Here is a 17,211-nt window from a genome sequence, read left to right on the forward strand (position 1 = left end):
GAGGGAATAATCAGGCAGGATCCCCAGTCCTGATCATGATGCAGTACCTGTGTGTGGACATCTGGTGAGATCAGGATTGGGCTCAGTAATGATGTCCTCCATGATCGAATAATCTGCGGACATTCCCTGTCTGGGATCACAAATGATCTCTTGGATGAGGTGCTCGAGGGCAGTAAACACATGTAGAACTGTACCCAGCTAGAGTCAACACATTCAGGAAAGGAGGGGAGAAAACTGTCAAAAATAAATTAATTGGAATGCATATCACTGAACAGGATACAACAACCTTAATATATACACACATCACTGAGTACACATTCCAGCTCCTTTATCCATAGCTCTGTCGTCAAAGCTAAAGGGCTAGGAACAGGGAGAAAGGTTGGAGTGTAAATTTTAAAAAAATACTACTATAAAAAAAAAATCTTTTGGAAAAGGCTTTCCAGCTTTAAAAAAAAATGCTCATGTATTATAGTTAACATTTTTTCAGTGTTTAAAATGTAATAGTAACAAATTGATGTACTAGCAAATTGCAAGGGAGTGCCTTGGGTCTACTCATGTAAAAGTAGGTTGCACTGGGATAATTTGCTAGAAGAAAGAAACATGAAAATTCACTGAATAAGTTGATCGAAGTCAGCGCAAACCAAGACTACATCAGTCAGCCGAGTGTGTGATGAACATCCTTAAATGTCAGATGACTTGTTGGCTCAGACTTGCTATCGTACAATACAATTCCTTTTCACACTATGGATCCGCTTCCTGAACCATAATATGCACTTGCATCGCTCATTTAGATTAAAAATCTATTTTGTGCTGTATATTTATCATATAGATGTAAAATGTATGCCAGAGCCCTAACATTACAAAATACTGCATTCCAATAAGTTCACTTTGTTAAATATTGATGTAAAAATCCACATTGACACTGGCAGACATATCAGACATTCTCGCTCCAGCCAACTGACTCCACAGAAACCATACCGGTACCAGAAAGGATATTGTGATATTGTGATATTATGATATAGAAAATTTAAGTCTTCAAGCTTCCGTGTAACACAGTTCCCAAAGCAACAATTTCAGCATTACCCTTCCTTTGGTATTTGCACAACAAAGTCTGCCAAAAAACAAAGAACACTTTGAAATTCTCTAACATTTCAGAGGTATTCTGAATGAAAATGAATTTTTCCACACATCAGAAAAACACTAAGTTGTGGTCTGCATTTTGAGATGATTCCTTTACAAATGCACACTTTAGAAACAACTATTGAGATTAACATTTTAAATTAAACCTTTTCAGTAACAATTAATCATTAATAATCAAATAAATCATTTGTTTCGGTTACAGTTAGTGGTGATAAAATCTAATTTGACAGTAAAGTCTTTTTATAGTTAATCCTGCAAGGTACAGAAGCATGGACTAAAGAAATAATGAGCATAAAACATTGACTGAATGTTCTGATGATGTGGGCTGTGAATCCACATTTTTCCTTATGTATTTATTGGTAACTAATTTAACTCCAACTTTATTAATGGATCATAAACTATAAAGATCCAAAAAAACTATAAAGGCCCAAAAAAAGCTATCAAAATAATGGCGAGGCTAATAGCGCCCACCATTATTTAAGTACAATTGCCACAGCAACTTCAGGCGAGGGCAGATACAAATTAAATGTGGAAATCGAGAAGTTGCTCTTGGAGCTGCTTCGCGAAAAACAGCATCTCATTATCTGGCTCCCCATTCAAATGCATTAAGTGGCATGAAGTTCATGTACTTGCACTGTAGGTACAAAGTGAACTCACCACAGTAAGTCAAGTCATTTCAAGTTTAAGTACCCTTTTAACAATGTGATAAGTGTAATTTACTGCCAGTCAACCTCTCTGGCAGTGAAAATGAACCAAGTGTGGAGTCTCATTCCTTCAGGTTTTAATTGTTTTTAACGAGATTTTAAAAATGTTAATTTTTAAATTTGAAAACATCATTTTACTTTTCCTTTCTGCCTCTTTTTTATCTCTCTCTTTTAATCCAATCTTTCTTTCCCTCTCTCTTTATTTCTCTTTCTGTACCTGATTTGACATTGAATTCGCCATTCTAAATTACACTTACACTTATCTCATTGAAACATAAAAAATCTTACAGGGCTTGACAGGGTAGATGTTGGGAGGATGTTTTTCCTGGCTGGGGAATCTAGAACTCAGGGCCACAGTCTCAGAATAAGGGGTCGGCCATTTAGGGCTGAGATGAGGAGAAATTTCTTCACTCAACGGGTTGGGAATCTTTGGAATTCGCTACCCCAGAGGACTGTGCTGCGGCTGCTCAGTTGTTGAGTATTCAAGACAGAGATCAATAGATTTCTGGATGTTAAGGGAATCAAGGGATGTGGGGATAGTGCGGGAAGGTGGAGATGAGGTAGACGATCAGCCATGATCTTATTGATTGGCGGAGCAGGCTCGAGGAGCCAAATGGCCTACTCCTGCTACTATTTCTTATGTTCACTTCCTTGTTCAGACCTTGTGCTGTTGATTTCAGAATACTTCAATTTGATTAGTTAAGGAGATACACATTTGCACCCAGATGCCCTGTAAGGCCGCACTGTTTCCATCTTGCATTTCCAGCAACTTCCAAGGCAAAATATCATTGACATTAAACGGGCAAGGGCAAATCCAACTAATGGCAGGTGCCATTCATTGACCAGTTACAGGAATTTTTGGGACAATAAAAATCAGCTCACCTGGCCAGTAAAGTGGTTGCATTATAGCGAGACATTTGCAATGAATTTTGGATTATTTTGTTGCACCTAGTGAGTTCCATTTCAACCAGTTAGGATTATGTTAAATCCAATATTCCAGAAATTCGGGTCGGGGGCTTCCCGTGGGTGCAAGCCCCCAACCTGCACTTACCTAGCGCGCCGGCCGTTGTGCTGTGGGCCCCCGTGGAATTCCGATCCAGGGCCTGCTCCAGCTGCCGGCGCGCAGTGCTTGCGTATCCCAGGGGCGCAGTTAGTTCGATGCGTCCCCTGGGATCACGTGGGCCATGGGGAGCCAATCGGAGCAGAGAATGCTCCATTCATAAGATTGACAGGAAGAGCTGTCAAGACTTATAAATACTACGGCCCCAAAACAGCACTAAATCTTCAAATAATTTTTTTTTTTATCACATTTTTTAAATAAACTATAAATTACATGAAATAACTATTTTAAATAATAATTAAATTTTTGAAAAAAATAATTTTATTTTCTAACGGGGCTAAAAATAAAATTACCTTGCTTTAAAGTATTTAAAAATAATAAACCTGTGGAAAAAATGTTTTAATTTTCATTAATTCACCACTTACCTTGTAAAAAGCAGGCCTTGCGACTGCTTTTTACATGTCTAACTTCTGGAGATTTACCTTCCCGGGAAAACCTGTTTTAAAAAAAAAAACGAAGTTCGATGCGCACGTGCAGCCTCTCCCGCGCATGCGTTCGACCTCAGAACCCCTTCGTTCAGGGGATCGGAAGTGCCAGTTTCCCGTGCATGCGCAGTGCATGCAGGAAGCCGGCACTTCCATTGGGCTTACGGGTGAGTACGCCATGCGTACTCACCCGTGGAGACCCGAATTTCTGGGCCATTATGAATCTGGTAACAAAAACAACGAAAATCACTTGAACCAGGTAGTAGAAATATTTAAAATCAAATTTCTCATATTTGTTTCTAATATACATAATATATTTTACTATTTATTTTTAACTCCAATTTTTTCTTTCCCTCATTACAGGGGCACAATATTTTTGCAAGCCTGTCCTCCAGGGTGTACAGTGACATCATGCAGCTTTTGAAACAGTCAATACTGGCAACAGATCTGACACTCTACTTTGAGTAGGTTTCAGTCCATTTTTGTATTTCAATACAACAGTCACATCTGTTTATCTGAAAAAAAATCCTTTCATATAAGATAGCAGCAGCTATAATATTTATTGATTTCATGGGGTATTGGATGTTGGTTAGAGTTGGTGAAGAATGGACCAGGTTGTTGCCCCAGCCTGTTCTTGTAGCTCAAAAAGAGATTCTTGATTCCAACTGATAAATTAAAATTAGCCTTTGAAGAAACACAGCAGAAATGTAAGCCCCTTTATTTGGATCAGACTACAACTTTGAACAGGACCTGTGCTTCCATACATTTCTGAAAACCTGTTACATTTTTCAACATTAGAAATGCAAGCAACATTTTTGAAATTATAAAATAACAGATTTTGAAATGCAAATAATTGAGAAGCTGTAAGTGCCCATATTGGGGAAGATTTACAATATTTAAAGTAATATAAATTTAAAATTTACTCTTTATCTTAGAAATGAAGCACGTCAATTCAGCCCACAGGGCTTTTAACAGCAATGTTCTTTCATTCTGCCTCCTAATGAGCAGGGACACATGGGGATAGATTTTGACTTTGTATGATAGTGTAAAACGGATGATAGTGAGTCGGCAGCCCATTTTCATCGCTGCAGATTATTGTTTGCATTATCTCACTAGAAATAAAGACAGAGAGGGATGTAAAACAGGCTGCCGGCTCACTATCACCCTTCTTACATTTTCACACAAAGTCAAGATCTAGCAACTGCATTGCAGCGTAATAGAGTTTCAGATGTTCAGAGTACTTTCTAAATCGTGAAAAGCTGAAACAGTGGAGGTCCAAAGAGACTTGGAGGTTCCTGTACATAGATCATTAAAATGTCATAGACAGGTACAAAAAAAATCAAAAAGACTGATGGAATGCTGGCCTTTATATCTAGAGGACTAGAATACAAGGGGGTTTGGACTTATGCTACAGCTATACAAAGCCCAAGTTAGACCACACCTGGAGTATTGTGAGCAGCTCTGGGCACCACACCTTAGGAAGGATATACTGGCCTTGGAGGGAATGCAGCATTGATTTACAACAACAAATTGCATTTATATGGCGCCTTTAACATAGTAAAACATCCCAAGGCGCTTCACAGGAGTATTATAAGACAAAAAATTTGACACCGAGCCACATAAGGAGAAATTAGGGCAGGTGACCAAAAGCTTGGTCAAAGAGGTAGGTTTTAAGAAGCGTTTTAAAGGGGGAAAGAGAGGTAGTGAGGCAGAGAGGTTTAGACAGGGAATTCCAGAGCGCTCAGGGCCTAGGCAACAGAAGGCACGACCACCAATGGTTGAGCGATTATAATCAGGGATGCTCAAGAGGGCAGAATTAGAGGAGCGCAGATATCTCAGGGGGTTGTGGGGCTGAAGGAAATTAGAGATAGGGAGGGGCGAGGCCATGGAGGGATTTCAAAACAAGGATGAGAATTTTAGAACATAAGAAATAAGAGCAGGAGTAGGCCATATGGCCCCTTGAGTCTGCTCCACCATTCGATAAGATCATGGCTGATCATCAACCTCAACTCCACTTTCCCGCCCAATCTCCATATCTCTTGATTCCCCTAGAGTCCAAAAATCTATCGATCTCAGCCTTGAATATACTCAAATACTCAGCATTCACAGCCCTCTGGGGCAGAGAATTCCAAAGATTCACAACCCTCTGAGTGAAGAAATTCTTCCTCATCTCAGTCTTAAATGGCCTACCCCTTCTCCTGAGACTATGCCCCCTAGTTCTAGCCACTCCAGCCAGGGGAAACAACCTCTCAGCATCTACCCTGTCAATCCCCTTCAGAATCTTGTATGTTTCAATGAGATCACTTCTCATTCTTCTAAACTCCAAAGAGTATAGGCCCATTCTACACAATCTCTCATCATAGGACAGCCCTCTCATCCCAGGAATCAATCTAGTGAACCATCGTTGCACCACCTCCAAGGCAAGTATATCCTTCCTTAGATAAGGAGACCAAAACTGTGCACAGTACTCCAGGTGTGGTCTCACTAAGGCCCTGTACAATTGTAGCAAGACTTCCTTACTCTTATACTCCAACCCCCTTGCAATAAAGACCAACATGCCATTTGCCTTCCTTATTGCTTGCTCTACCTGCATGCTAGCTTTCTGTGTTTCTTGCACGAGGACACACAAATCTCTCTGAACACCAACATTTGAAAGTTTCTCACCATTAAAAAAATATTCTGTTTTTCTATTCTTCCAACCAAAGTGAATAACCTCACATTTCCCTACATTATACTCCATCTGCCAACTTACTGCCCACTCACTTAGTCTATCTATATCCCTTTGCAGAATCTTTGTGTTCACCTCACAGCTTACTGTCCCACCTAGCTTTGCATCATCAGCAAACTTGGATGCATTACACTCGGTCCCTTCATCTAGGTCATTTATATACAGTAGATTGTAAATAGCTGAGTCCCCAACACTGATCCTTGCTGCACTCCACTAGTTACAGCCTGCCAACCTGAAAAAGATCCGTTTATCCCTACTCTCTGTTTTCTGTCCGTTAACCAATCCTCTATCCATGCTAATATATTACCCCCAACCCCATGAGCCCTAATCTTGTGTAATAACCTTTTATGTGGCACCTTATCGAATGCCTTTTGGAAATCCAAATATACTACATCCACTGGTTCCCTTTTATCTACCCTGCTAGTTACATCCTCAAAAAACTCTAATAAATTTGTCAAAGACGATTTCCCTTTCATAAAACCATGTTGACTCTGCCTAATCATGTTATGATTTGATACCAGTTCCTTAACATTGGATTCCAGCATTTTCCCGACGACTGATGTCAGGCTAACTGGCCTGTAGTTCCCTGTTTTTTTCTCTCCCTCCTTTCTTGATTAGCGGGGTTATATTTGCGATCATCCAATCCACTGGGACCATTCTAGAATCTAGGAAATCGAGGCGTTGCTTAACCGGGAGCCAATGTAGGCCAGCGAGCACAGGGGTGATGGGTGAACGGGACTTGGTGCGAGTTAGGACACGGGCAGCCGAGTTTTGGATCACCTCAGGTTTACGTAGGGTAGAATGTGGGAGGCCAGTCAGGAGTGCGTTGGAATAGTGAAGCCTAGAGGTAACAAAGGCATGGCTATGGGTTTCAGCAGCGGATGAGCTGAAGCAAGGGCGGAGACGGGCAATGTTATGGAGGTGGAAATAGGCGGTCTTAGTTATGCTGCGGATATATGGTCGGAAGCTCATTTCAGGGTCAAATATGACACCAAGGGTGCGAACAATGTGGTTCAGCCTCAGACATGTGTTAGGGAGAGCGATGGAGTCACTGGCTAGGGAACGGAGTTTGTGGCAGGGACCGAAAACAATGGCTTCAGTCTTCCCAATATTTAATTGGAGAAAATTTCTGCTCATCCAGAACTGGATGTCGGACAAGCATTCTGACAATTTAGAGACTGTGGAGGGGTCGGGAGAAGTGGTGGTGAGGTAGAGCTGGGTGTCGTCAGCGTACATGTGGAAACTGATGCTGTGTTTTCGGATGATGTTACCAAGGGGCAACATGTAGAAGAGAAATAGGAGGGGGCCAAGGATAGATCCTTGGACACCAGAGGTAATGATGCGGGACTGGGAAGAGAAGCCATTGCAGGTGATTCTCTGGCTATGATTAGATAGATAAGAATGGAACCAGGCAAGTGCAGTCCCACTCAGCTGGATGACGGTGGAGAGGCATTGGAGAAGGATGGAGTGGTCAACCGTGTCAAAGGCTGCAGACAAGTCAAGGACGAGGAGGGATAGTTTACCTTTGTCACAGTCACAAAGGAGGTCATTTGTGACTTTGTTGAGAGCCGTTTCGGTACTGTGGCAAGGGTGGAAACCTGATTGGAGGGATTCAAACATGGAGTTGCGGGAAAGATGGGCACGGATTTGAGAGGCGACAACACGTTCAAGGACTTTGGTGAGGAAAGGGAGGTTGGAGATGGGGCGGTAATTTGCAAGGACGGACGGGTCAAGGTTTGGTTTTTTGAGGAGAGGGGTGATGACGGCAGAATTGAGGGAGAGGGGGACAGTACCTGAGGAGAGAGAACCATTAACAATGTCAGGTAACATGGGAGCCAGAAAAGGAAGTTGGGTGGTCAGCAGTTTAGTGGGATTAGGGTCGAGGGAGCAGGAAGTGGGTCTCATGGACAAGATGAGCGCAGAGAGGTCATGAGGGGAGATCGGAGAGACACTGGAGAAAGATGTGAGTTCAGGGCTAGGGCAGGGGGGAACCTTAGAGGAAGTTTGGCCTGCTGGGCTAGGGGAAGGAAGGGAAGTGGCAGAGTCAGCTGAACGGATGGTCTCAATCTTAGAGACAAAGAAGTCCATGAGCTCCTCGCACTTGTTGTCGGAGGTGAGGGGTGAGGGTGGAGGAGACAGGAAAGAGGGATTTAAGAAGACAGTTAGCAGTGGAGAATAGAAGCCGGGGTTTATCTTTGCATTCCAGAATGATTCTGGAATAGTGAGCAATTTTGGCAGATGAGAGGAGGACCCGATAATGCTTTATGTGATCCAACCAGATCTGGTGGTGAATGGCTAAACCAGTTGTCTGCCATATCCGTTCAAGTCTGCGTCCTTTGGACTTAAGGGAGCAAAGATGAGGGCCGTACCAAGGGGAGCGGCCAGAGTGAGAGAGAGTAATTGTTTTAATAGGGACTAGGGCATCAAAGGTGGTTACCAGAATGATACCTGGACTCCAAGGGTTAAATTACGAAGAGACATCACAAAAACTAGGGTTGTATTCCCTGGAATTTAGAAGGTTAAGGGGTGATTTTGATCAAAGTTTTTAAGATATTAAGGGGAACTGATAGTTTCTCTCTATCTACCCTATCTCCACTGGTTGGGGAGTCTAGGATTAGGGAGCATAGTCTAAAAATTAGAGCCAGGCCTTTCAGCAGTGAAGTTAGGAAACACATCTACACGCAAAGGGTGGTAGAACTCTCTTCCACAAATGGCAATTGGTGCTAGGTCAGTTGTTAATTTTAAATTTGAGACCGATAGATTTTTGTTAACCAAAGGTATTAAGGGATATGAGGCAAAGGTGGGTATATGGAGTTAGGTCGTAGATTAGCCATGATCTCATTGAATGGCGGAACAGGCTCGAGGGCTAAATGGCCTACTCCTGTTCCTATGTTGACCTCAAACTCTTCTGACTGAAAAAGGAGGAGAGAAGTTACATGAAATTTCTTTACACAAAGGGTTGTTGAAGCCTGGAATGATTTGCTCACAGGGAATAGCTCAGGTAGAGACCATTGCACCCTTTAAGGGAAGAATAGAGAAAGAAATTGAAGCCAAGGAAGAGAGACAGGGTTGTGGGAGAGCAAGGCAGCTTGTTATCATTATTAACAAAGAGGCAGCACAGAGATGATGGATCAAATGTCTTTTGTGATGTAAACCACTATGGTTCTATAAGTATGATGAATAGTCTCTGATTGTTGGCCCAGAAATTCCAGAACAGGGCTTGCAGCGCGTGCAAGCCCCGTATTTGCACTTACCCCGCGCTCGTGCCGATCAGCTTCTGGGACGCCTGAACTTGCAGAAATAGAAAGCACATTCCCGGGCAGCGTATGACGTCACGCCGCCCAGGAGTGCAGCCAGCGCGAAGCCAGGAGCGTGCAGTGTAAGTGAGACACGCCCCTTGAGGTCTCAGTTTCACTGGACACGCCCCCAATGTTTCTGTCAAGCTGCTAAGGATTTTTACATGCAAAGCAGCAGTTTAAATAGGTTTTTGGAAGTTTTTTGAAGATTTTGGTAACTTTTATAAACTTTTTAAAATGTTTACATTATTTTGAGTAATCTGAAGTAGTTTTAAAGAGAATTAAAGCAATTTAAAGACTTTTAAAAGCCCTAAAAGATTTTTTTTAATTCCATTTATTTATTTAGCAATGTCGTCGTCATACGTGTCTTCACACTGTTCCCTTTGGGGAACTGTATGAAGTGGTGGAAGGATTTATGGCCATGATTAACGCTCATTCCGTGACCGTAACCATCTTTGAACCAGCCATTAGGGCGGTTAGTCCTATGGCGGGAGGGTTTTACAGGCTCCCACAAGCTATACAAGGAGGGGGGGCCACCCACACCCACGGACGCAAATATCCCACTGGATGTCAACCCAGAATTTAGAGCCGGAGCTCCGACTCCACTTGCTGGGACTGTCTGGAGCGGGGTTCGAAACCCTACCCTGATCTGGCCCAGCGGCGGGGATCCTACCGCTATGACAAAGGCCCAATCCAATTAGCAACGTGAAATGGCAGCATAGGGCTCCAGTCACGGGGAGGGAAAAGGCGCAGGAAACGTATGGGTGTCACCTTTTGTGCGGAGTGGGCCTTTTGCGTAGCAGTAAGCATCCCCGCCGCTGGGCCAGAAGGAGTAGGGTTTTGAACCCCACTCCAGACAGTCCCGGCAAGTGGAGTCGGAGCTCCAACTTTAAATTCTGGGTGGACATCCAGCGGGATGCTTGCGTCCGTGGGTGTTGGTGGCCCCCCCCCCTCAGATGGGTTGTGGGAGCCCGTAAAACCCTCCCGCCATAGGACTAACCATCCTAATGGCTGGTTCAAAGATGGTTACGGTCACGGAATGAGCGTTAATCACGGCCATAAATCCTTCCACCACTTCATACAGTTCCCCAAAGGGAACAGTGTGAGGATACGTACGATGATGACCTCTTGCGCAATGCACCTCCTTGGGCCCTCAGTCGCAGATGCGAGGGGGCAAGTCGTGCAATTGTTAAATTTTTTATTTTATTGACATGTAAAATGTTGGCCCAGTAATTCCCTTCCAAATGCGCTAGTACGGTCGGAGTACTTACGCATTGAAATAAAGAATCGATTTGCCTTCCAAAGTTAGGCTTTATTAACTTTAAAATTAGCAGCATATCTTTCTACATCCAGTCCCAACTAAAGCTAGAAAAGGACTGAATTTAAGGTAGCCACAACACATCATGTGATCATCAACTACCAATGAGATTACAACACATATCCCAAGGCAGTTAACAAACAACGAATCATAATACTTTTACTAATCAAGGAATAATCACCACACGCATCTGGCCGGATGAAATGCCGGTTTTCAGCATTCACAGTGCATGTGGGGAAAACCGGCATTTCCTGTCCTCTGAACGAAGGGGTTCAGAGGCAGAACGCGTGCGACTGCACAGGCAGCGCGTGCGCAGTATAATTCGCCGCTTTCATTAATGCTTTCAGTGAGGTCCAGTCATTACAACTTACACATGAAAAAAGCATGGGTACAGTTGCTCCACAGGCTGCAGAGGAAGATATTTCTTATCGTGGAGCTTCTGAAAGTATGTATGTCTGTATATATTCCTTTGCGTGTTATGTATATATTCCTTTATTTATGTGTATGAATGTATTATTTAATTATGACTTTCAGAGAAAGTAACTTATTGGAAAATCATAATTAAAAACATACATTCATACACATTAGTAAAGGAATATAAAACATACATACATATACGTAAAGGAATATATGTGGACATACATACATAACTCATTCTCACATTCCATTCACACAGCCACAATTGCTCCTTCTACCTACCGTTCTGAAAACCCTTTTAAAAAAAAAATTTAAACTTTAAAACTTACTTAAAATTTCTTAAAATAACTTCCCTCCCTTTCCCAAACAAAAATATTGCATTTCAAAAGCTCCACGATAAAATATATCTTCCTCCGCAGCCAATGAACAACTTTACACTTGCTTTTTTCACGTGTAACTTCTAAGGACTTACCCTCACGGAATGAAATCCACGAAGTTCACTGCGCAAGCGCTGCCTGTGCAGTCGCACGCGCTCGAGGTCTGGAAATGCCGGCGTTCCCCACATGCGCTGTTCATGCTGAACGCCGGCATTTCCAACGGCCAGAAGCGTGAGTAAGCCGACCGTACTCACGCTTCTGGCCTGGAATTTCTGGCCCATTATGTGCTACACAAAGCTACTAGGTGGTGGGTGTTAAGTTGGGTGAAGAGTGAGGGCAAAAGTGGAGAAGCTTTCACATCACTGTATCCATGGTATTATGCTGGCATTTACACCAATTAGCAGTAATCATAGAATGATACAGCACAGAAGGAGGCCATTTGGCCCATCATATCTGTACCGGCTCTTTGGTAGAGCTATCCAATCAATCTCACTCCCCTCCTCTTTCCCAATAGCCCTGTAATTATTTTCCCTTCAGGTAATTATCCAATTCCCTTTTTAATGTTACTATTGAATCTGCTTCCACCACCCTTTCAGGCAGTGCATTCCAAATCACAACAACTCGCTGTTTTTACAAAAAACTTTCCTCATGTCGCCTCTGGTTCTTTTGCCAATTACCTTAAATCTGTGTCCTCTGGTTATGACCCTTCTGCCACTGGAAACCGTTTCTCCTTATTTACTCTTTCAAAACCCTTCATGATTTTGAACACCTCTATCAAATCTCTTAACCATCTCTACTCCAAGGAGAACCCCAGCTTCTCCAGTCTCCCACATACTGACGTGTCTCATCCCCAGTACCATTCTAGTAAATCTCCTCTGCACCCTCTCTAAGACCTTGACATCCTTTCTAAAGTGTGGTGCCCAGAATTGAACACAATACTCCAGCTGAGGCCTAACCAGTGTTTTATAAAGATCCAGCATAACCTCTTTGCTTTTGTATTCTATTCCTCTATTAATAAAGCCAAGGATCCTATATACTTTTTTTTAAACAGCCTATGGGATATTAAAAATAATGAAGGAATCTGCCTCCTAGAGGTGGAAAGACATGCAAAAGGATTCTGAAAAGGACAAATGTGGGTTGTATATTTGGTGTCAATATTCCAACAGTCAACTGGACTAACCTAATTTTAAATTTATATTATCTGTAGCAGACTCCAAACATGAAAGGCACTATATTAATTCAAGTTCGTTCTTTCTTTCAAGCACTGACGTGGAAAATATTTGAAGTGACTAACTTCACAATCAAAGCAAACATTTGTAAAATTGTGGTTTATTATCGGTATAACAAGGTCAAAGTACATCAAAATCAATACCTCATTAGCACAGAGTAGGTCAGGGACATCCAACTGTGAAGGGAGAAATGAAAAGCAAGACTAAATTAAAAAATATAGAAAGGTAATAGCTCTATTTATTTTAGTTGAACTTGCACAGATGTGACTGTTGTCAAAGTTTTAGAGGGTTACTGCATCTTTGCTTTTTTTTTTGCAGCTACAGTGCAACCTACACTATGTGCTGTCCTATTGCATAATTAAGCTGACTAAACCTTTATGATATATTTATTAGTTAAACTAAATTCAAAACCCAAAGGTACTCAAATTGAGGCAAATATCCAAATTAGGGCTTAGATACTTTGAGTCAGTTCGGCTTATTCTTTTAAACACATTGGGCTGGATGTTGCAGGGGGTCAGCGGGCCCGATCGGTGATGGGTTGGGTGGGAAAGTCTTTTATTTCCCCAGCAGGTCAGGATCCCACTGTGAACGCAGTGCCACTCACCTTTACCAAATGTCGGGTCTGTCAGCGCTGAGCAGACCCGACACGCAGCGGTGGGGAGGCAATTAAAATAATTAGTGGCTTGTTTACAGTCACTTATCAATGTTTTTTTCCCAGCTTTTGGGATTTGACATGTCGCCTCCCCCCCGCTCCTCCCCCACCCCCCCCGGTTTCCCTCAGTGAAGCTGAGGTGGGAGGTCAGTGGCCATTGAATCAGCTGATGAGTTGACAGCTTCAAATGTAAAATCAAAGCTCCTAGCTGATTGAGAAATGTTCCCTTAACCACTAGCTTCTCTAACCTGCATTTCCACTACAGATTCAGGATGCTGCAAGTCTTTACACAAGTCTCCATCCAGTCTGACCTCATCACCTCTATCACCATTGACAGATTGCTTCTGTCATCTCTACTTCACCTGCCATCTATTCCATCAGCATGGGTGCCCTTTATACTCTCTCACCTTGGTCCTTAGAATCCCACCACGATCACCAGCATCACCAACAACACCACCAACCTTCTCTGTAATCAACTGATGCTGCACAGGACAGAGGGCATCAGCACCCGACCTCATTACTGCCTGGGAGGCCAGGGATGGCCTCACCATGGCCAGATTTACTTCACTTGATGCTGTACACCCTGGCTGCCACATGATGCGCCAGGTTAACGCCACCCCACACCAGCACCATAAAGCATCCCTAAAGCAAGCCATTCCTTTCACACTCATCACCATTGCGGGTTGGGTACTATTATGTCGCACCATTCACTGCAACTCACTAAGCCACTTTCAAAGGTGCACACAAATCTTTCCAAGAATGCAAAGTGTTGAAATTAAAGGTTTCAATGTTTGACACCACATTAACAGAAACTTTACATGAACATTGCATAAAACGCCCAAGTGCCTACCCTTGTGTGTTGTTAGTTGGTCTGATTGCACTAGGATGAGGGTGAGTGTGAGGAGTGGCTAGTGAGATGGGGTTGTGATAATGTAGATAGAGAGGGATGGGTGGAAGTGTAAGGTAAGTTGGTGTGAGTAAGGATGTGCAGGAGTAGGGTAGGGAAGGCAGAGTGATGGGGATATGATTAGAGGCAGGTTGAGTGTGGCTTTGTACTAACATTTCATGATCTACTCAGATCATTGAAATGTTTGTGGCACTGCACCTAGGTTCTCCTGACCACATCCCTGCTTGTACCCTCCTCTGCTATGTGCAACCAGGCTGTGTTAATCTCCTAGGGAGGTCTCTTCCACCCATAGGAAGGGAAGAGGACCTCCTACATGGTGTGACTCCCTCCATCAGCATATGGAGGGAGTCATGGGAGAGCCTGGGTGCAGCCCCCTGCCTCTGTGCAGTCATTGTCAGTGTTTGCATCACCTCAACGCTGTAGAACACTGACAGCACAAATGTCAAAAGAAAGTTGGCCATGTTCCCTTTAAGGAAACCGGCTGGTGATGCGTCATCAAATGAAGTCCTCTAGTTGGCCGGGAAATGTGCTGGGTAGGACTTAACAAGCCCTATCAACGGAAATTCATTTCACAGAGTGGGATGGAGCCAGCAGCGGGGTCGGGACCCGCCGAGGTTTGTAAAATCCAGCTCATTGTAGCATCCATGCACAGAGAGAGATGATATACAATTGTGTTGCAATTTTCCTACCCCACTGTGCTTTTTAAAAAAATAAAATCAATCTTCTCCTCTCCCAAATGTCTTAAATGCTGGGATACAGTTTCTGTATACACAGTCCTAGGGTAACCACCCATCTATTTCTGAACTGGATATTCTGGTTTGAGGCATGGATGTCAATATTTGTAACATTTGAAAAATGGACAGAAAAAGCCTGTTTCTCCAATACTACATTTTGGAAAACATTATTTGCCGCCTGTTTGAGTACCTTATTATCAGGTCCAAAATCTGATCAAGTATTTTTAAAAAGGCTGCACATGTGTGAAACTGGACCCAATTATATGTACCCAAATGTAAAATAGGCCCATTTCATATTTGCATATATGTGATGACCCTTGCTTCTGATGTGTGCACAGCCTCTTTTTAAAAGCCCAGGTTCACATTAAACCTACCCACTCATTAATTCCCTGGTAGCCAATTCAGAACAGCACTGGTAAATATCTGGGAGCAGGCTGCCTCGTTATTCTCTTAGCCATAAATGGAAGATGACCTGTGGAGGCAGAAAAATAGCTAAAAATAATTAGTGGATAAACAACATCAAATATATAAATAAATAAGTAAAACTGGCAATTCTTATCCATGCTTCAAGAAAAACCACCGTTAAATCTCATTTTGTGTCTGCAGCTACAATACTAGTCATACCCTTACCTACAAGTAAAGCAAGCTCTTGGACCTGGCTTTTTGCTTTTACCTGTAAGGTACAGGATTTACAGCGTGTGCTGGATACTGTAATTTATTGTAAAAACCTAGATTGATCCAACAAGTTCCTAACAACAGATGGCTAAATTAGATCTTTGAGGAGATTTTGAACAGTACAGCCTAAATTCTGAATTAAGAACAACCCTTGGAGCTAAAATGATAGGCATTAACTCAGCAGTAGCTATGCCAATAAAGAAGAGCAGGGTTTTTGTGGCAATGGACAATTCCCACTGACTGATTTCACAGGACAGTTATTGGTTCTGACATTCTGATTGCTTTTCCAGACGTGCTCTATTGATGTTCACCTGCAGCAGCGTTTTTCTAAAGTGGTCACATAATTAATTCTAAAATTAATTAAATACAAGGAATCGATTCATGTTTAATCTGAGGAGAAACAAAACAATTTTCATTTGCCAAAGTTATAAATTCAGATTCCTCAGAGAAATGGGTTAAACTGCAACTTTAGCTTCAAAAGCTTTTACTTTTTATGGATGGATTATAAATATTAAGCCTACAAATATTCTCATTGTTTTTATGCTTATAAAACTCTAAATAAGCCTAACCAAAGGACATAGCAGAAGTAATGAGGAATCATTGCTATTTGGTTTGCCAATGTCTATAAAATTAATTTATACGGTTTATATTAATAAAAAGTAGTGGTTGAGCTTGCAGTACTGTGGCTACAGAAAGCTTTTGATACAGTACTACATAAGACTCTTATTTACAAACTAACAGCAAAGACTATCAAGATTGTCATGGTTGTTAATTAGTAACTAGCAGAAAATAGTTGTAAGGGGTGCTAGGTCAAAATGGGGGAAGAATTGAATGGGGTAGCCCCCCACCCCAGTCTGTACTGGAACCTCGCCTGTTCCTGGTAGGCACTGGATTTGCTGTGTCAATAAAAAGTAATTAAATTTACAAATGACACCAAGGTAGGTGGGGCTGGGGGGAGACTCTGGACTCAGATGAGGCTGCTTAGATCTTGGAAAAATCTCACAGGACTTGCACTTGGGCTGATCAGTGCAGATGAAGTTCAACATGGACAAATGCAAGTATTGGAAGTAAAATAGGAGGGATCCCTCATTGGTGGGGTAGCACTTGTTGGGAGTCAAATTGATCTACGCCAGTAGTGTAGACGTCAATGGAAAAGAAAATTGGGCGCGGTGTAAAACAGGCTGCTGACTCGCTATCAGCCCATTTGGCGCTCCTAGCTTTGACCAATTTCATCCAAGTTGAGAGAGAAATAGAAAGAAACCTAGGGGTATTAATTGAATTATCTCTCGCATGCCTAAACAGTATCTAGCAGCAGAAAACTGAACAATCAGAATGCTGGATTCTATTGCCAAATCAGTGGAATTCAAATTCCTCAGAGGATATGCTGAAGCAGATCAGTGCTTTCGTCAGACTACATTAGTACTGCATTCACTTCTGGTTGCAGTGACATAAAGACACCATCCAAGCCCCAGAGATAGTACAAAGGAGA

At 42.5% G+C, this 17,211-nt stretch overlaps 1 protein-coding gene across 1 annotated transcript in view; it reads left to right on the top strand.

Annotated features, from left to right (window-relative positions):
- The window catches only part of pde11a (phosphodiesterase 11a), a 544,209-nt gene that overhangs the window by 416,933 nt on the left and 110,065 nt on the right, over positions 1 to 17,211 (top strand). Inside the window, exon 15 of the mRNA XM_085986089.1 lies at positions 3,753 to 3,853. Coding sequence (XP_085842215.1) covers positions 3,753 to 3,853 — 101 coding nt within the window. The remainder of the gene's footprint in view (positions 1 to 3,752; positions 3,854 to 17,211) is intronic.

The sequence above is a fragment of the Somniosus microcephalus genome, chromosome 4 (genome assembly GCF_052327205.1).
Source record: "Somniosus microcephalus isolate GS21.2 chromosome 4, FLI_Smic_1.0, whole genome shotgun sequence".
NCBI lineage: Eukaryota > Metazoa > Chordata > Chondrichthyes > Squaliformes > Somniosidae > Somniosus > Somniosus microcephalus.